General features: G+C 34.5%; 1 protein-coding gene across 1 annotated transcript; it reads left to right on the top strand.

Moving 5' to 3' along the window:
* The first annotated feature begins 359 nt into the window (after nt 1-359).
* Nucleotides 360-5,961, top strand: LOC132558808 (transmembrane protein 168-like). The gene is made up of 4 exons (XM_060223417.1): nt 360-380; nt 1,110-2,371; nt 2,640-2,920; nt 4,337-5,961. The coding sequence occupies exons 2-4, from the start codon at nt 1,167-1,169 to the stop codon at nt 4,897-4,899; spliced, it is 2,049 nt and encodes a 682-aa protein (XP_060079400.1). The 5' UTR covers nt 360-380; nt 1,110-1,166; the 3' UTR covers nt 4,900-5,961.
* Nucleotides 5,962-21,798: the final 15,837 nt, after the last annotated feature.

Raw genomic sequence — 21,798 nt, 5'->3', positions numbered from 1 at the left:
TAGTACACCGATATTTTGTTGAAATCTTGCGAAATTCAAAACAAATTTTAAAAACAAGCTTCAGTGCAGACATGGATCAGGCAATTCAAAATGTACATCTTCTTGACCAACTTTACATTATATTTGTTTATTTTTCAAAAAAATGAGGAAAGAAAACCACAACTTAGTTTATTGGTATCTGTAAAAAAAAGGTTACAATTATTTCTTTATTTTAAAAAAATGTGTCCAAGCTGAGCGGCGAACCCTATGGTTGAGTGTTTATCTATTTTAAGCTCTCTTTAGGAATTCCGGAAGTTGATACCGGTAGTCAGTGACAAGAAGAAGGGAATTCCCAAAACGAAAGACATCATGGTGATAGCCGATTGAACTTGTAAACCAAGGTATATAATGATGATTAACTGGGTACCATATTGAAATCGCCCAAACACTTTTAATCACACACAGTTCCCTGTTTATTTGAGCGACGATTGAATATATTATGACTTGGCTCTGTTTATGTTCATCTTTGGTGTTGACATTAGCCCACCAACTTGTTATGGCAACTATTTATCTGTATAGTGTATATACGGAACATTGACTACTGTACGTATACATCAGTAAAATTTCTTGCACTTGTTTGGTTTATATATAGCGTGTTCTTGTGTGTCTATATGTACATGTATCACTTTGCAAAGGGGAGAGGTTGGGGAGGGGTGAGATGCGGTAGACACAAAACCTCAACATGAGCTCCCCAAATACATGTACAAAAGCATAGTGTGCCTCATGATATGACCAAATCCCTGAGATTTATAGTTTACTCCAAAAGGTTCTTTCCCAATGGATCATTTCCCCCCAGAATGAGATAAAAAGGCCTATTCCCAAATGAATGGGAAAACACCCCTGAAATTCCCTGTAGTGCTTGAAGGCAACCATATATTTGCTATGTATAATTCCTCTTCTAATATGTTTTCCCCAAACACGACATCAACCCAGGTTCTCATTTTCTAAAGAGGTCAAGCTTCTTGGGATCCTATAGGTTCCTGAACTTGATATTAGTTATTTCCATTCTCTCATAACATTTTAAATGTGCCCACATTTAATTTTCTTCTTTCTTTCTTAATTTTTTTCAGGTTAGATGCAAGATTTTCTTCTCCATTATAATAAATATCTTTAATACTTTCACCAAGATGAAGGTCAAAGATCTACACCTGACAAGCTACATGGGCTACCTCCCCCATATAATTTTGGTAGCAGCGCTAGCCCTAGGACTGTACACACAGTGGCAGTATAGCCAGAATACCATTGTACTTGTTGTAGCCATACTTGGGCTTTTTGTTTTTGGATTATCTTGTGCCTGTCAATATTACTTCAATTATGAATCGATGGGACGTGCTATCTTACACATATGGTTAGGCTGTATTTTAGGTGTAATTGTGTTCTCCGCAGAGCAGAAAGAAATCGAGTACATTGTTACACAAGAAGTGATGAATATTCTGTTTATGACAAGTCTTGCTGTATCTTGTTTCTGGATTATCACCCAACGAATCATGAGGTTAAAGAAGCACGAGGCAAAACTATGCGAATCTACAGAACTGTTGGAGTGCCTGGGTTTATCGATAGCAACACTTCTCACAGACCAGTACGCCATCCCAATCACTCTCTTTATTGTTTCTGTTGTCTGCCATTTGATGGCCATAAGACTCAAGTCCATTTTTGGACTTGCTAGCTTCCTTGGAATGATTGTTGTGGTGTTGGTGTTTTTTAGAGATGAAAAACTCTATGTTAATCAATATGGACTGATTTGCTTTGTTGGGCGACAAGCATGTTCACCAATTGTAGATCTATATTTCTCAGATCTGACAACACTGGATAGATGGCAGACATTCTTCAATTATTCAAGATTTCTAAGACATCTTTCTATATTTTTTATATTTATAGTAAATGTTACGCTAGCAGCATTTATAGGTAAACAGATAACTTCACACAAGGAATGGTTTGTAGTTGTTCCAATATTTGCTGTTTTCTTACTGATGTGGTTGTGTTTCCACATTATCTACATAATATCCTGTTGGAAATTGATGAGTAAGGTCACTGAGTGCAACAGCATATACAAAAGTGTGTCAGACGAACGAAGGAGCCTTAACAGGATAATGTCCTCTAAAGGGGTGCGTCACTTTAGCCTTGTGTCAGTGCGGCTTATTTGTGTGACGCTGGTAACAACGCTAGTATTGTGTGGTCTGGGATGGACAACCCGCACTGGTCACAGCCAGGCACTTCTGTTCATCGTGCTTCCATTGGAGTGTATGACCTTAAGTCTGTTCAGAGAACTTGGAGATTCCCTCGGAGGCACAGCAATCGGATATGCCATAATCAGTCCAATCTCAGGTCAAAGGTCAGTATAATATGCAGATGAGGCTAAATATAAATAAAAATGTATTTTTTTCAAATATCTTTTGTGATTTACTGTAGGTACGATTTTATGGTAACCATTTATTGGTATTGGGTAATAATTCTAACTGGTTATCAACTGTGAATTTCAGTTTGTTTTTCATTTTATTTCTATCGAACATGAACAGAGAACATTTTTGTTAAAGGAGAAAGAAATAGAAAAAGTGTATCAAATCATTATTGTTAAGTTTTTGAAATTTTTTCATTTGCAGACCAGGTGCTGGTGTCAAGCTGTATGCCCATAATAGTGTTCAGGACATGGGATCTTATGCTATGGCAACACTTAACAAAATTTGCCAGTTCTTTGACTTTCACATGATCAACAACTTTGGTACTGACTTCTCTAGCAGTGGGATGAGCCTGGAATTTCTACAGTCTAAGGTGAAGGCTTTCTTTGGTCGGTGCTGTATGGGGGAGAATGGACCTCGTTATGACACCTATCTGCTGTATTACAGTGGGGATGTGTACGACACCGGGGATTGGGCTTTAGCAGGTAAAATAGAAAATTTGTATTGATAATCAAAGTTTTTCATTTAATCATTAAATTCTAGCTTGTTGTCACTGATGTGAAATATTATATAAGTGCATTTCAAGATTCTTTCAATGTTAGTACAGTTTTGAGATCGCGCAACGTTACATGATGTCTGCATGATGTCCGCAGAATGTATGCACCATAGAAAAACTGGACATAATAAGCCATCAGATATAAGTGCACATATTGTGTAGTTCTATTGTGGTTGATATAGATTAAGAAATGATTTATAGGTAAGTTTGGGATAGGGTTTATTTATTTTCTTAATGTATAAGAGTTCAGACAACTTTATTTCCTAATTTAGCCGTGAATCTATAGGTTGGACAATTGTAGATCTATTAGATATAGACTGAAGAGATATACGTGTACTTCAAAGTGTTTTGTTTATAAAGTGGCACACATGACCAGCCTTACAGTATGTTAATTCATTATACATACATTATATGTATGCACACATTTAATGAATCAGCTAAAATCTCCTACCATCAGAAAGGAAATTTTTTTTCATTACCTTTGTGTTACTTCCATTGTTCTGTAATATTGTAAACAAAAAATATGTACCCGGGTAAATTTGAAGTGTTCTGTTTGTTACACGGGAGACATAGCCAGTACGAATCCGAACCTGCCGTGTATATACACATATACAGGTAATTTTTGTTGCCTGAAGCACCACTTGCTACTCTCTGAGTTGTAAAACTTTACAATGAAAGACTAACTAATGCAGGGTCCAATTTTATTTTAAAAACTAATGGGTTAGAAATGACTTTTGTAATCACTGATTCATTTTAAAGCATCTGTGATCCTTATTTAGTCATAACTATGCAAGTTTTCCATTAAATTTTTAATCCGTCATATTGACCAACTATATTTACCTAGATTCTGTCTAATGCACGAGTTCAATGTATGCACTATGTGCACTGTACACAGAAAGTGCTTGGTGCATTATGTGTTATCACAACTGTACAGTTCAAAAAGACTTGGTTTTCATATGATGTCAATATTTATGAAAAGACAAAGTGAAATCTTTGGTAGATAAAAGGACCTACAACCATATCAAATTGCACCAACAAGTGTAGTTTTATTTACATCTAACATTTTAAATATGATGTAACCATGGAAAAAATTTGATATAGACGTAATGATAAGTATATAAAATGAAAAAAAATCAGTATCATTTGGTTTCAATTAATTTATACTCTGTTCTAATCAACATTACACTAAGAATGGCTTACTGTGTGTTTTCTAGGACAATACACTAGAGTCTTAAACATTTTAGATTCAACTTCCTGTTTTTAGGGTCCTGACCCTTATTGTTTCCACCTTGCCAGATGGATTTATTCTTAAAAAAAATGAAATAAATATGGATATTCAATACAGATAACAAGAATTTGAAGTTGGACACTCTCCTGGAATGGTGGTCGGAGAAAAACGTTGACTCAGGAGCACGTCTGATTCTGGTACTGGACTCCCTCCACTCACATCACTGGGCAAAAGAAGTACGGTATATTCGTGATGACTTTGTTGCCATCCAGACGTGTCGCTACAAATTCCGTCAGGAGGACTTAGAACAGGGGGAGAAACCTCCAGCTGGCTCATTCTCACAGGATTGGGTGCATTACAATATGGATGCAGCTATCGAACAGGACTGGTCAGACAAAGAACGCACAACTCGTGCCATTTATGGTGTGTCCAAACACTGGACAGACTTCACATTCCACATGCCAACAGAAAGAGACATAGCTGATCACTGTGATTCTAGCTTTCCCAAACTGGTGAAGCCTCTGGTACAGGTCGTCAATTATCGTGGAGTTCCTTGTCACGGGGTCTCACTCTGTTTTTGCTGTGATATTGTCATACGTTGCATGAAACGGAAGCGGATGAGGTGGCTCCCTCCAAAAGAAGTGGATACAAAACATGGCTTCAAACTAATCCAGTCATAATGACACACACACACACACACACACACACACACACACACACACACACACACACACACACACACACATATATATATACTGGGGTTCTTGTCGAGTAAGATCAATAACTTTGGTAAACCAAATTCCAGATTGCTGAATGTAACTGTTTTAAAAGTCCTTCACATTCTGGTTATATAAACATTTATGCATGATCTTGTCTTCAAAGTGAGTTTCAAAATAGTTGGTGCTTAATTCATTATTATCATTTTTTGAAAGAAAATGTATATCCCCAATATGAATCATATATGAGGAAAAGTGACTCGTAGCCATCAGGCTGTTCACAATCCTCGTTAAACAAATAAAGAATAGAATTAAGCAATGATGATGTATTGCAATGATTAATTACCCTGTGGAATACTTTACTCTGAAGAACTAGATCTAAACTTCAATTTCAGAAATTCACAGGCTCATTGTCAGTCATGCAAGACACAGAAGTGAAAGTGATTTCAATGCAATTCACACTAAATTTATATTTTTTTTCATCTGCCAAAACATTTTGGTACATCAAACACTAATTTCTTGTGCTCACTTCAGTGCTTAAACACAAAAGGCCGCTAAACTAATTGATGGTGTTTTTGAATTTTAAGATATACAGTAAATTGCTATCTTTCTTCTTTTACAATCATTTTACAAACTTTTAAATTCACCTAGGCTTCACCTAGGTTAGGTAGTAAGATCATTCATGTTGGGCAACTTCAATTCCAAATTGTTAAGTTAGTATAGTTGACAGTAAGCATTGTTGAAATTATGGTAGTACATGTACTTTAAATATATCCTGTGTCTGGTTTACTTCAAGTTTTCAAATTCTAACAATCGTGAAAACTACGACTCTTGGTTATTTTTCAACAAGCAAAATTATTTTTGATGTTACTTTATAGCTGGTGTGATGCAATTTAAAGCTACATTTTAAATGTTAGTGCTTATGAATAAGGACTTTTAAGGTACCCCTTCAGACTGATACACTGTATTTTTCTTCTTCCTTCCTTGACTAGCCCTCTTTTGTGAGGAAAGCCTGATTTAATTACAATTCCAAACTTATGAATTAATTAAGAAATTTTATTTTGATTGTTTAAATATTCGAATTCTACATCTAAATACATTTTGTTATACTTGTATATAAATGTGATTTATTTAATGTTTGTTTGCTTATATGATCAAATTTATTTTGTATAACAGTTTAAACATATTGTACTATTGTCCTTGCTGAAATCAAATAATTGAATTACCAGTTTGTTATTGTGATTGCTACACCTGTCCATTGTCCGTCATGCATTCTGTATATCCATAGCACAAGTATCATTACATATCTGAACAAATAGCAACAAAATACTGCCACAGGTAAACCAAACCAAGGTAAGGTTCAGAGTCAAAGGTCACTATTGACATGGCGGGTGTCTTGGCATTTAAAAAAGATACCTACCACTCCCAGGCTGTAGTTAAGTACAAAGACCGTACTTTATGTCGGGTTTGGGAACAGGAGCAATTTTTCAGATAAAGTATCTATTAATCATCATGTCTGGAATTTCTATCTCCTGGACTTACTCAAAGTCGTCAGAGACATCTAAAAAAAGACATCTGAAATCCTATGTCAAATAGATAACAAGCACAATTTTATTTGACACAGACATATCAGCCTTTATACAATGATTCTAAATTTAAGTCTCTTGTTAACCTCAACCCTGGCAGATCTCTCTTGATAATGTTTGGGACTGAACTTTTTTTTCCATAGAAAATTTTAAAAAATTAACATTGTCTATAGTTTAGATTTGTATAGATTTTCTATAGCCAATCATTTGTTTTGATTAGTGTTATAAAGAAGGTTTAAATAATAAGTATGATGTACAGTTCAAAATTCTTCTCATGATTTTATAATGTAATGCACATTTCAGTACATTATGTAAATACTCTGTTTAAGTTATTTTTCTGTCAAGGATTTGTTTTTTTGTGACACTTACAGGGTAGTTTGTTCACTCCTCAAGACACAGGCACTCATGGTGTCCGTTAGCTATATTAAGTTTGTTGTGTGTGTCTGCTTGCTTGTTGTTTGTGTTAGCTTGTGTGTAGTGTGTATGTTATATACTTATACACATTTCATGTTGTTGACATAATTACAATTGTATGTGTTACTGAGTTCATGTTGTAGACATAACTACAATAATTAATGAGTTCATGCTGTAGACATAACTACAATAATAAATGAGTTCATGTTGTAGACATAACTACAGTAATTAATGAGCTCATGTTGTAGACATAAGTACAGTAATTAATGAGTTCATGTTGTAGACATAACTACAGTAATTAATGAGTTCATGTTGTAGACATAACTACAATAATTAATGAGTTCATGTTGTAGACATAACTACAGTAATTAATGAGTTCATGTTGTAGACATAACTACAATAATTAACTACAATAATTAATGAGTTCATGTTGTAGACATAACTACAATAATTAATGAATTCATGTTGTAGACATAAGTACAGTAGTTAATGAGTTCATGTTGTAGACATAACTACAATAATTAATGAGTTCATGTTGTAGACATAACTACAATAATTAATGAGCTCATGTTGTAGACATAACTACAGTAATTAACGAGTTCATGTTGTAGACATAAGTACAGTAATTAATGAGCTCATGTTGTAGACATAACTACAATAATTAATGAGTTCATGTTGTAGACATAAGTACAGTAATTAATGAGTTCATGTTGTAGACATAACTACAGTAGTTAATGAGCCCATGTTGTAGACATAACTACAGTAGTTAATGAGTTCATGTTGTAGACATAACTACAATAATTAATGAGTTCATGTTGTAGACATAACTACAATAATTAATGAGTTCATGTTGTAGACATAACTACAATAATTAATGAGTTCATGTTGTAGACATAACTACAATAATTAATGAGTTCATGTTGTAGACATAAGTACAGTAGTTAATGAGCTCATGTTGTAGACATAACTACAGTAATTAATGAGCTCATGTTGTAGACATAACTACAATAATTAATGAGTTCATGTTGTAGACATAACTACAATAATTAATGAGTTCATGTTGTAGACATAACTACAATAATTAATGAGTTCATGTTGTAGACATAACTAAAATTGGTATGGAGTCAATGTGGTACTATTGAGTCCATGTGGTACACATGTGGTACTACTGAGTTCTTGTGATACACATGTGGTACTATTGTGTTTATGTGGTACTTTTGAGTTGATGTGGTACACATGTGGTACTATTGAGTCCATGTGGTACACATGTGGTACTATTGAGTCCATGTGGTACTATTGAGTTTATGTGGTACACATGTGGTACTATTGAGTTTATGTGGTACTATTGAGTTTATGTGGTATTGTTGAGTTTATGTGGTGCTATTGAGTTTATGTGGTACTATTGAGTTTATGAGGTACTATTGAGTTTATGTGGTATTGTTGAGTTTATGTGGTACTATTGAGTCCATGTGGTACACATGTGGTACTATTGAGTTTATATGGTACTATTGAGTTTATGTTGTGCTATTGAGTTTATGAAGTACTATTGAGTTTATGTAGTATTGTTGAGTTTATGTGGTACTATTGAGTTTATGAGGTACTATTGAGTTTATGTGGTATTGTTGAGTTTATGTGGTACTATTGAGTCCATGTGGTACTATTGAGTCCATGTGGTACACATGTGGTACTATTGAGTTTATGTTGTACACATGTGGTACTATTGAGTTTATGTGGTACACATGTGGTACTATTGAGTTTATGTGGTACTATTGAGTTTATGTGGTACTATTGAGTTTATGTGGTACTATTGAGTTTATGAGGTACTATTGAGTTTATGTGGTATTGTTGAGTTTATGTGGTACTATTGAGTTTATGTGGTACTATTGAGTTTATGAGGTACAAGTGAGTTTATGTTGTATTTCAACGCTTTTGTTATCAGAATTTGTTTCTCTCTCATATTTCTTTCATGTCCGTCCGATTTGCCAGCTCAACAAATTATCAGCTTCATGAAAGTTCTAGTCTTTATTTTTATGCACTTTCTTTCTCCTACTGAAAGTAAGAAGAAATGGATTCGGTTGATTCAAAATTTCCAAAATGAAGCAATGAAAACTGGGATAAACTTTAAATGAGTACTTCTTGTATGCAGCTTCTTCCAGCTTCTGTTTCTCAATATTCCATACCCATCAGAGTCCCTAGTTATTGTTAAAACTATTGATACATTCCATGTCTGGTATATCTTATATACTGTTGAATTAAATTCCAATATCCTTGGCTGTAGCTCGATTTAAGAATAGTGTTGATGCTGTCTTTAAATCATTGATGTATAGTTGGTTTCTGTCTCAGAATTTGTTTCTTTTTAGCTTGAGAGATTGTGGATAATATTTTTGCTGCATATTTTCTTCTACAAACTTTTTCGGTTGATTACAAGAGGTTTTTACAATTTTTAAAATACTTTTATTGAATGAACAAGGTATCACATGGATTATGATTGTATAGAATAGTAAACTTTGACTTTTATTTTGTATTGTCCATTAAATGGATATCATTGATGTAACTGAGCCAAAGCAATCATTTAAAAGGACATAAGAATGCCCAAGTATTTTTCCTTGAAATAAAATTCCTTGATATTTATATTTATATCTTTGTATATATAACTGTGTATATTTGAAAGTATACTGAATGCCTTGTTTATAAATCATCTTTTGCTTAACAGATGTTGTTGTGAATTTTCTACTCTGCCATGAAATGGCTTGGACATGTTGACTTAACTATAATTCCATTATTCCAATTTGGGTTTCTCTCATTTACTCTTCAACATATGAAATGTTGATCATAGTAAATGATTTATGTTTTACAGAGTTATGTTCCCTGACCTTCATAAATGACAAACCTGTATTTAGGGGAACATGTCATGACACTTATATTTGTAGTGTGGGTATCATGTCATGTCCCCTATGTCTGTAGTGTGGGTATCATGTCATGGCCCCTATATCTGTAGTGTGGGTATCATGTCAAAACACTTTTATCTATAGTGTGGGTATCTATATAGTGTTATGTAATGCAATTAACCAGGGGCTCGCTTTTGGCTTGATTAAAGTTCATGATTTTGGAAAGGGTTTCTATGAAATATCTGTATATATTTATATATGTGTATATATGTATATAAGTTTTTCAATTAATAATCCATTGTAAATTATTTTGTGTTACTATTTGACAGCAACACTTGCATTACTGAATCTGTATTTTCATTTCCAGGAGCAAAACAATGAAAACAAAAAACAAATGTGTACAAATACTAAAGAAAGGTAAGATACGAATGGGTTATTGGTCCATGATATTATATGGACAGATTTGCTTTGCATCCCTATGTTGTAAAGTATTGTCCAAATTCTTCAAATTGTCTCTATTGCAGATACTGAATATTTATATGTTTGTGCCGATGCTCATTACGGATCTATAAGATCTGTTCTCCAACAACTGCATAGAAATTATTTTATATTTGCCTTTAAAACTTGCTTCAATTTAAACTTTGTACCAGAGTCATACCTCATGTTGTTACAAATTGGCTCATAGCGATCAAATTAAATATGCAATTTGTGACAAATGTCGTCTTTGTGGCATACTTTTTTGCGTTCAGAGGGGGTATTTTTCAATACTTGTTAAAGAACGGTTTTGGCTGAGGTTGTACAGTATTGTTATTTTGAGAAAAGTCGAGAGCCGATGTATAAAATGGCCTCTGTATACAATTGACATTATTGACATCGTTTTTAGGTCATCTTACCCAAAGGGTCAAGGTAACCTGTTGCTATCGTGCATCGTCCGCCGTTCGCCGTCTGTATACGTTTTCTTTAAACCACTACTCCTACTTAACACCTCGGCAGATTTCAACCAAATTTGATTCGAAACATCATTGGGGATGGCTGATCATTTCTTAAATTCAGAATTTTGATTCCTAGGACCTAGGGATGGGGCCCTGTTAGACAATATTTTGCTTAAAAATATATTTCACCCAGATTTTGTTTGTAACATCAGCAGGGGTTGGCATATAATTCTTATGTTCAGAAAGTTGATACGATCCTAGGGACTTGGGGTCTGGTCTGAAAATGTGAAATTAGGCAATATTTTCCTTTAAAACGCTACTCCTTCTTAATGCCTTGGGATATTTCAACCACATTTGGTGTGAAACATTATTACATGTGGGTTATCATTTCTTAGATTAAAAATGTTTGATAAATTGACCCCAAAATACAACTCTTCCTTAATGCTTGAATTTAATTCAACCGAATTTGCTTTGAAACATCAAAGAGAGTGGGAAATCATTTCTTAAATTTAGAAAAGTGATTCGACCCCTAGGAAAATGGGGCGTGGCCCCAAAGTAGAAGTTAGACAATATTTTGCTTCAAAACTCCTTCTCAATGCCTATGTATATTTCAACCAAAATTGGCCTGAAACATTATCAGAGAGTGGATATGATATCGAACATGGATGAAGTGATCCTGAGCTTGTCCTTGCCAAATCTTATTCTGAACAAATAGTTTGAATTTCCTCACATGTTTCATTCACACAAATGAGAAAAATAATTTTTGTAAAGAAAGGAAAGAGATGATTTGTTGTTGTTTTGCAATCTGATCAAAACTTCAACATGGTAACCAAGAAGTCATTTTGAAACATGATTGTGCAATTGCTTTTTATGCACAGAACCTACCAGGTACTTTCCAGGAATGTCCAAAATTTAAATTCATCGAATTTGTTAGACAAGCCTCGGCATATTCTGTGATTTTTCCATCCATTCGTTGACGGTCAAATGACCGTTAAGGGCCATGGCCCTTTTGTTAAAACCATTTATCCAATTTTAACGAAATTATGCAGAAATCTTTCACGTCAAAAGGTGAGCTGTTAAATGTGCTTTGTCTGAGGTTGTAAACCAAGAGGGCAAATCTTAAAATGCCAATGCGTAACGCAACTGAAGTCTATGTACAGATTGAATCGAGTTTGACCAAATAAAGAACTTCAGACATGAATTACTGTCTACCTCTGGATTTATTTCCAAAGCTGCTACTACATTACCATAGCGATCGCCGTTTGTGCGGAGGCATTCGTCGTCCGTTGTCCGTACGTCGTCCTTCGTGCGCCCGTATACATTTGCCATTTTCTACTTCATTTCTATAATACCTTAAACAGTTTAACAAAATTATAGGGAAAACTTCCACGATCAAAGGCTGACCCACAGCAAAATGGCTGCCATTGTCAGATTTTGTCTCCAATTTTGACTTTGAAATCTGCCAAAATTACCGTTTTAGGTCATCCGAGACAAAGCTTCATTGTGATATATTGCGACCCCCTTTTGTACTTTGATATCCATACGGAGTTCCCAGCATGTTTCTTCAAGATCAAGAATCATATCAACATTTGCTTCAATGTCGTAAAGAAATTCAAAGTCAGGAGTCAAAATTAATATCACAGTTACTTTTGTCAAAAATATTAAACGAGAACGTTCTCGGTACTATTGGGATACATCACAACCATATCCGATTCTAAACTGAACAAATACCTTCATTCTGTTGTTATGAAAGCTGTCTTTTCCTAGAAAGGCGAACAGTGGAACAATGTATTGTGAACTACACTGAGGCGTATTTCAGTAAAAAATGCATCTACAGAAACAGAAATGTATGTGGAGGACGATCTCATGAAAAATGTCGAGTTTCTGGTACCGAGTTTGGTGGTAAGATCTCCCAATAGACTATTGAAGAGCTTATAAACTAGGTCACAGAGACCATGCAAAGTCCTTTAATTTCACTTCAAGGTCTTTGATGGCGTCTTGTCTTCAAATAAGAGATTCATTGCTGCAACGAAACCAACATGGGCAGTTTTCCACCTAGCTGTATGGTAAGCTAAATGATTTCAATTTCCTTGTTGTTAATTTCCCCAACATATGATGTTTTCATGTAGCAGTTGATTCGATAGGGCCTGTTCGAAATGTGACATTTTTTCGAGCAAGAATTCGTCAACTGACAATCTCATAACATGCTTGTTGTTTCCGTTTCTGTATATACTTTGTTCTCATTGACATTACCTAGTTCGATTGACCGCTGTTTATATAGTGGGAGTAGATGTTAAAGCACTTTTTCAGGATTCTTGAAAGATTTAGGGACATAACACCAACAGGCGTGTCTTTTATAGATATAGAGACATTACAAAAACAAGTCTATCTTTTATAAATATAGACATTACAGCAACAGGCGTGTCTTTTATAGATATAGAGACATTCATCAAGTCTATCTTTTATAAATATAGAGACATTACAAAAACAAGTCTATCTTTTATAAATATAGACATTACAACAACAAGTCTATCTTTTATAAATATAGAGACATTTACAGCAAAAGGCGTGTCTTTTATAAGTACAGTGAAATTACAAGTCTATCTTTTATAAATATAGAGACATTACAGCAACAAGTTTATCTTTTAAGATATAGTGACATTACAGCAACAGGCATGACTTAAAAATATATATACTGAAAATCAATATTTCAAGATATAGAGACATTACAGAAACGAATCTTTAGAATTTTGGGATCGTAACAGTACAAAAACAAATCTGTCTTTTATAAATATAGAGACATTACAAAAACAAGCCTATCTTTTATAAATATAGAGACATTACAGCAACAAGTCTGTCTTTTATAGATATAGAGACATTACAGCAAGAGGCGTGTCTTACAAATATATATACTGAAAATCAATATTTCAAGATATAGAGACATTACAGAAACGAATCTTTAGAATTTTAGGATCGTAACACTATAATAACACGTATGTGTTTTAGAAATATAGACACGTTGCAAGAACAAACTTCTATCAGAAATATAGAGGCAGTACAGCGACAAATCTCTAAAAGAAATATAGATACAATAATAAGACCAGGTATTCCGAAGGAGTAAGCGTCTTCTGCTTCATCGACGACACCCGCAATAAAGATCATGTTCAATACAAATAAGTAATGTCACGTTCTGAAATGAAGGCAAGGTGTATATTAACAAAAGTAATCTTAAAACGACGAATGACACACATGTAAATAAAGATTTTAATTCAGAACTTAGAATAAGATTTAGTAGAGCAAAACAATTAATTGAACTCAACATTTAGCTGTTTAGTCATTTCGTCCTCGTAGGACTTCTGGAACCTAAAAGGCGACCGAGAAAAATCCAAACAAAACGAAATGTCAAAATCTACATTTATGTACATTGATAGATGCACGAGTCACATAATCCAATAAAGTTGTTCGTAACCTGATTACTTTAGAAGGTCAAAATCATGTATACATTGTGAACCATACAATCACCAACTTAGATAACACGTGTGCTTATCACGGTGTTTTAGGCAGTTTTGATAAAAATGAAACTTCTCTAAGACAACGTTTTAATTCTTAAATAATCTTCACGAGACCGAGTTCTATCGTAATTTACGATGGATGAAAAGAAATCGTCATAGTGAAGTTAGTGATCGAGATAAGCAGATGATGCGACGATGCGATATGAAAAATGGTAAATTTCCACTACATTTCGGCTTTAGTAATTATAGAAGCTGAAACGAATAACTACTAGGAATCAACCATTTGTCTGACCTGCAGATTCATCATACATATATTCTCCTGTGAAGTCATGATTTTCCATATCTTTGGAATTGAGTCATACAATTACTGTGAATAAATGGTTTTTCGTGACATCTGAAGTTATGTTCAAGTGAATGTAAATACTTAAAGTTTCAATATTTACTGTGTTTAACGTGTATACCGGAATTCCATGGTTAAATTATTGTTTTAATACAGTGAATATCTATAGGCCATAATGCTACCCTACTTTAACATTTCTAAGTCACGATCACATTTTCTATCTGAGGTATTTCTTAGAGTCATCATCTTGATGTATCCTTTTAAGTTTGATCAACAGTTTATTCGGAACGTAACCTGTTTAGCATCTCTTAATTGTTACAATAAGTTCGTGTGGTATTCGTTTAGCTGTACCATTGGATGTATTTAATTTAATCATGACAGTGTTATCGCCCTTCGCCTTTCAGGTAACTTTTACAGGTGTGTGTTTAGTTACCTGTATTATGAAATGAATCTCTTTGTTTTCAATTAACGTCTACCTGGACGGATTGTACAATAAAACTTTGTATCATTATGTTTCCTTTATCAACACAATAATTATTAACGCAGTTAAATATAACAAGTAAGATCCGATAAAATACCCACTGTGTATCAAGTACGTCAGGATGAATCAACTTCTTTAATTTCATAATGGTGACATTCATTGACTTACAGGCAATACTATTTAATATGTAGGATATCTTAAATACTATTTATGTCTCTTCAATTAAAAAGCAGGATTTACAATTATGGACAACAAAGCTAATATACCGGCCCGATCCTTATTGTTTAATAGAATGGAATGATGTTGCTGACAGTAAGGTCTGTAAGCCGTCGGTGGAAAGCTCTTACCTGATACTATGACAGTACAAGCAAAATCCTGTCAAAGCTGGTATATCATTCAATAGGACGCGAAATTTGTGCTTTAGGTAATTTACAATGAAGCATACCAACATCTTTTGAAGCTTATCCTTGGGAAGACTGGCAAACATATTTATGGAGTCAAACTCAATATCATGTATTGTAATAATTTTTAAATGTCTCACAGTTTTGTCATGTTTGATACGAATGCCCAAATTTTTGGCGTGTTCCGAGGAATTCTTCAAGTCACATTGACATGAGTTGGAAGCCGGAGGTCCCACAGAAACAAAATCATCCAGGAGATGAGACATTCCTTTTGCTTTGAGATGCTGAGACAAAATCCTCTGAAGGATGTGCTGAGGTTTTCGAAAAATGAGGAGTATCCCATTTTCAAGCAGTTATCATAGTAATACTGACCTTGCCATATAGATCATAAGATTTTGTAATTGGATGATTGTATAGGCATCAGCCGGGAAGCGTCCTCTATGTCTGCGTTTGCAAGTAAGCAGTGATGACCAAAAGTTTCGAACTAAAGCAAATGCGTTATCAATGGTTTTGTATAAGATTATTAACCGATGTTTCATCCGGATAAGAAGGATCGTGAATCAGTCTAAATTTGCCAGCTGCTTTTTAGGGAACTAAACCTAATAGTGACAAAATCAAATCTGGAAATGGATTAATTTGAAAAGAACCAGCTTTACGATCAAGTCTTATTTTCTTTTGGATTTTTTTTTCTGCGACAGTAGCAGGACTAATAAGAGCAGACATGTGACAAGAAATGACCGCGGCTCTATTCTCCCATTACTACCTAAATAAAATTCTTTAATGAACCCTTGTAGCAAATACTGACTTATTGAGATGTTTTGCTATGGGCGGTGCTTGAAATTGGGAGGCTATTAGGTTGCGCTTGGACACCTATAAGGGCTGTGAAGCATTTTTGTTGGGTGCTTCTTGTCACAGGAAGTGTATTCATGCTTTAATTTGCACTGTTAACGGGAACATTTCCCGTCGTTCCCAAAGATAATTCGTTGTGAATGTTGGCCCAATTTACTGGTTGGATTCGACACTGTTTTCTCAAATTTGCATCATAAAACTTAAACCCATAAGTCTGGTTTATCAGGAAAATAGTGTGGCCATGCTTGAAGAGGTGTTGAAGTTTTTTTCTGGTAATTCAGTACACAATATTGACACAAATGTGTCATATGCTTGGTTACATTGATAAATATTTATGAGTTTATATTTAGATTTTGTATGTGCAGCCAGTCCAAGCCCATTTCACTGTATTCTTACCTAAAACTGTGTGGTGTTATCGTTCACTTTGAACAATAAAGTTGAAAATTCAACATAATCATTCTCCAATATGTCTTGTCTGGTTTTGTCAGGTACCATAAACTCAAGTGACAGTGCCAAATTATGTATGCTCAGTATCATGCTATGTATGGTCAGTATCAAGTTATGTATGGTCAGTATCAAGTTATGTATGGTCAGTATCAAGTTATGTATGGTCAGTATCATGTTATGTATGGTCAGTATCAAGTTATGTATGGTCAGTATCATGTTATGTATGGTCAGTATCAAGTTATATATGGTCAGTATCAAGTTATGTATGTTCAGTATCAAGTTATGTATGTTCAGTATCAAGTTATGTATGGTCAGTATCAAGTTATGTATGGTCAGTATCAAGTTATGTATGGTCAGTATCATGTTATGTATGATCAGTATCAAGTTATGTATGGTCAGTATCATGTTATGTATGGTCAGTATCAAGTTATATATGGTCAGTATCATGTTATGTATGGTCAGTATCAAGTTATATATGGTCAGTATCATGTTATGTATGGTCAGTATCAAGTTATGTATGGTTAGTATTATGTTATGTATAATCAATATCAAGTTATGTGTGGTCAGTGTCATTTTTGTATTCAGGTCAACTTAATACATATATTGACTTACTTTCGTCTGATGTGACGGGGATTGCCAAGACGAGGCTTTCATCTCCATTCGCTGTTGCTACAGGCAAGTCCCTTTCTGTACTACCAGCCTGGTCGGATAATCCTGCCTCAGGGATACTTGCATTACCTGAAGACAGATTATCTATAACTGGCAACTGCACACGGCCCATTACCTCTTGTACCACTGCTGTATCGCTAGCCTTTGTTCCACTATAGACCCAACTAACTGTCCCCTTGCTTCTTAGACCCTTCCTTGACTTGGCTGCCCGTTGCTCTGAAGGGCCTAGCATCTTCTCTTTTGACTCTCTTGGGGCAGTGGCTGCAACCCTTCGTCTTCTGGGCATAACTGAGACCATTTCCGTGAAGACCGTGACTCAAAGTGATGTTACGTGTTAGACATAAGTGTCTAAGTTGATAAATATTGAAACACATTTAAAGACATATATGGTAATATCCCACCACTATTGCTCAATCCATTGTAATGTTGATAACATCATAATCATGAACAATATCCAGGTTACATAAATATATCTCTTATAAATGATAAACTCAAGATATCTTTTGAAACCTACATGTGGATGTTCTGTAAATGCCATTAACATGTACTGATTCTAGAAGCAATGGTATTAGAGGATTCCTAAATATAGAACACATAGAGCGTGTTTTATAAGTGTACTAGTAGATCACTGATAATCAGCAATGCATTTATCCATTTAACATTTTCTTTTAATAATGGCCGCTGTAAGTTTGATTTTAAATATCATAGTTGTTGGAGTGTGATTTGATGTGTTAAATATAGTATGTGTTTAATATTAAGGTAAATTAATTCAATATTCATTTTATCTTAATTAAATCTTTCTAATGCCGTTCATTTGGTGTGTTCTCCTTTCTCCCACTTAAAAAAAACCATACAGGCAGTATAGTGATGATAGCAGTTTTAGTCTGTATCATACATACTTAACCTGGTTTTTACCTGTGTTCTCCCACATTACCTGTGTCTTATCTGTATTGTCCAACAGTAGCATATATATATATATAACACAGACTTCAATAGAATATTTACTCCAAGTTTAGTCCTAAAATACATATTTATGATATTATATTAAATAGTGTAAATACATATATATGATTATTTATAACTTTTTCAAGTTTTCTTATATTATTATAATTGGTAACATAGCTAGGATCCATAATTCTAGATGTTAATAACGATCTTAATCCTTGATGGCTTGGGTCCATCAACTGACCATATTGGTAGTGAGTATATAGTCAACAATTATCATTAATAATCTTTATTCTTTGTCGGATAATAATTAAAAGAGAATATATTTCATAACATAAATGTCTGTCACTTACTTGATCCTGTGGCGATTAAACAAGTGAGATTGTCCAAGCTGTGTACTTTGTAAGTTTATAAGGAAGTGCAGATCCAAGATTTGTCACATATTCCCTAGCAACCACCAACATGGCAAATGCGCAAATTCAAGGGAAGTTTCTCCGGAACAAGTTTGGTAGACAGAACATCGCCTTATATATATATATAAACTCTAACCGAGAAAGTTTTATATCTCTAAATCTATACATCTTAGACCAAAACTGTTGAGTAAACATATATTCAAGTTACCCTTATATATTAATGCATTCCTTACATTTAGATTTTTTGAACATCTATTCAGTGCATTCAATTTACCCGATGTTTGAACACAAATATAATTCCGAGTTATCCATGTTTTAATTCACTTTTGGTCTGAAATATAAATATCCGGTTAGGTTTTTAAATATTACCATGCATGACAACCAGTATCAAACACCTCGGACCTCATATCGATATAGAACAACGATGCTAATAATTATAAAAAAGCAGAAGTAACTGTTACCTTATATCTCTTACAACCATTGTTGTAACTTCTCCTCAGTCACTGTTACCTCACATCTCTTACAACCATTGTTGTAACTTCTCCTCAGTCACTGTTACCTCACATCTCTTACAACCATTGTTGTAACTTCTCCTCAGTCACTATATCTTACATCTCTCACAACCATTGTTGTAACTTCTCCTCAGTCACTGTTACCTTACATCTCTCACAACCATTGTTGTAACTTCTCCTCAGTCATCTCTCCCAACCATTGTTGTAACTTCTCCGTAGTCACTGTTACCTCACATCTCTCACAACCATTGTTGTAACTTCTCCTCAGTCACTATTATCTTACATCTCTCACATCCATTGTTGTAACATCTCCTCAGTCACTGTTACCTTACATCTCTTACAACCATTGTTGTAACTTCTCCTCATAGTCACTCTCTCATTGTTGTAACTTCTCCATAGTCACTATTATCTTACATCTCTCACAACCATTGTTGTAACTTCTCCTCAGTCACTGTTACCTTACATCTCTTACAACCATTGTTGTAACTTCTCCGTAGTCACTGTTACCTTACATCTCTTACAACCATTGTTGTAACTTCTCCTCAGTCACTATATCTTACATCTCTCACAACCATTATTGTAACATCTCCTCAGTCGCTATATTTTACATCTCTCACAACCATTGTTGTAACATCTCCTCAGTCGCTATATTTTACATCTCTCACAACCATTGTTGTAACTTCTCCTCAGTCACTGTTATCTTACATCTCTCACAACCATTGTTGTAACTTCTCCTCAGTCACTATATCTTACATCTCTCACAACCATTGTTGTAACTTCTCCGTAGTCACTATTATCTTACACCTCTCACAACCATTGTTGTAACTTCTCCATAGTCACTATATCTTACATCTCTCACAACCATTGTTGTAACTTCTCCTCAGTAGTCACTATATCTTACATCTCTCACAACCATTGTTGTAACATCTCCTCAGTCACTATATCTTACATCTCTCACAACCATTGTTGTAACATCTCCTCAGTCGCTATATTTTACATCTCTCACAACCATTGTTGTAACTTCTCCTTAGTCACTGTTACCTTACATCTCTCACAACCATTGTTGTAACTTCTCCTCCGTCACTATATCTTACATCTCTCACATCCATTGTTGTAACTTCTCCTCAGTCACTATTATCTTACATCTCTCACAACCATTGTTGTAACTTCTCTGTAGTCGCTATATTTTACATCTCTCACAACCATTGTTGTAACATCTCCTCAGTCGCTATATTTTACATCTCTCACAACCATTGTTGTAACTTCTCCTCAGTCACTGTTATCTTACATCTCTCACAACCATTGTTGTAACTTCTCCTCAGTCACTGTTATCTTACATCTCTCACAACCATTGTTGTAACATCTCCGTAGTCACTATTATCTTACACCTCTCACAACCATTGTTGTAACTTCTCCATAGTCACTATATCTTACATCTCTCACAACCATTGTTGTAACTTCTCCGTAGTCACTGTTACCTTACATCTCTTACAACCATTGTTGTAACTTCTCCTCAGTCACTATATCTTACATCTCTCACAACCATTGTTGTAACATCTCCTCAGTCGCTATATTTTACATCTCTCACAACCATTGTTGTAACTTCTCCATAGTCACTATATCTTACATCTCTCACAACCATTGTTGTAACTTCTCCTTAGTCACTGTTACCTTACATCTCTCACAACCATTGTTGTAACTTCTCCTCCGTCACTATATCTTACATCTCTCACATCCATTGTTGTAACTTCTCCTCAGTCACTATTATCTTACATCTCTCACAACCATTGTTGTAACTTCTCTGTAGTCACTATATCTTACATTTCTCACAACCATTGTTGTAACTTCTCCGCAGGTACTATTTTCTTACACCTCTCACAACTATCGTCTTGTTTATCTTTTCATATAGAGATGTTTCATCACTTGGTTGGTTATAAAAATGATAAAATTTTGTATGATTAGTAAGAACGAAAAAAGACCTTGAACTTCCCATGAAGGACTAGAGAGGCGGCATGTTTAAATGAAATATCCTCCAGTGATAGATCGTTTTTGACTTATCAAATATATAACTCCTGAACAAAGTCCTCCTCCCGCATCACCATAACATTGTAATTTGTGAATATGGTAACATCACAAAAGACAAACATAACGTCTGAATTACTGCATTGTAGGTATATTGTGATATATCAAAGTTGACTGATAAAAGAGCCACCTGGTATGAATCCCGATTGGTGTTTAATCATTTCATTTTTTTTACAGAAACACGAGGTAACTGATATCAGCATATTTTCCCGTCGCTTTGTATATTGTAATTTTCTGTGACTTATTTCCAATCACCTGCCGTAAAACCCATTTCAGTTGTTTATTTATCAATAAAGTTGTGAGTGAATTCAATCTTTTAGATAATTTATGCAACTTAAGTAATAAACACCTGCTCCAGGCCGTTTATTTTTTTTATAGATTAGAGTATGTTA

Source organism: Ylistrum balloti, unplaced genomic scaffold (genome assembly GCF_031769215.1).
Source record: "Ylistrum balloti isolate Yb309-2 unplaced genomic scaffold, AGI_CSIRO_Ybal_v1 Utg370828, whole genome shotgun sequence".
NCBI lineage: Eukaryota > Metazoa > Mollusca > Bivalvia > Pectinida > Pectinidae > Ylistrum > Ylistrum balloti.
Note: the sequence above shows the minus strand (reverse complement) of the source record. Positions and strands in the feature narration are given on the sequence as shown.

Excerpts from the sequence above, each read along its gene's own strand:
- LOC132558808 (XM_060223417.1), top strand. The coding sequence starts at position 1,167 with ATGAAGGTCAAAGATCTACACCTGACAAGCTACATGGGCTACCTCCCC. Across the intron at positions 2,372-2,639 it reads AGTCCAATCTCAGGTCAAAG|ACCAGGTGCTGGTGTCAAGC; the intron begins GTCAGTATAATA and ends TTTCATTTGCAG. Across the intron at positions 2,921-4,336 it reads CGGGGATTGGGCTTTAGCAG|ATAACAAGAATTTGAAGTTG; the intron begins GTAAAATAGAAA and ends TATTCAATACAG.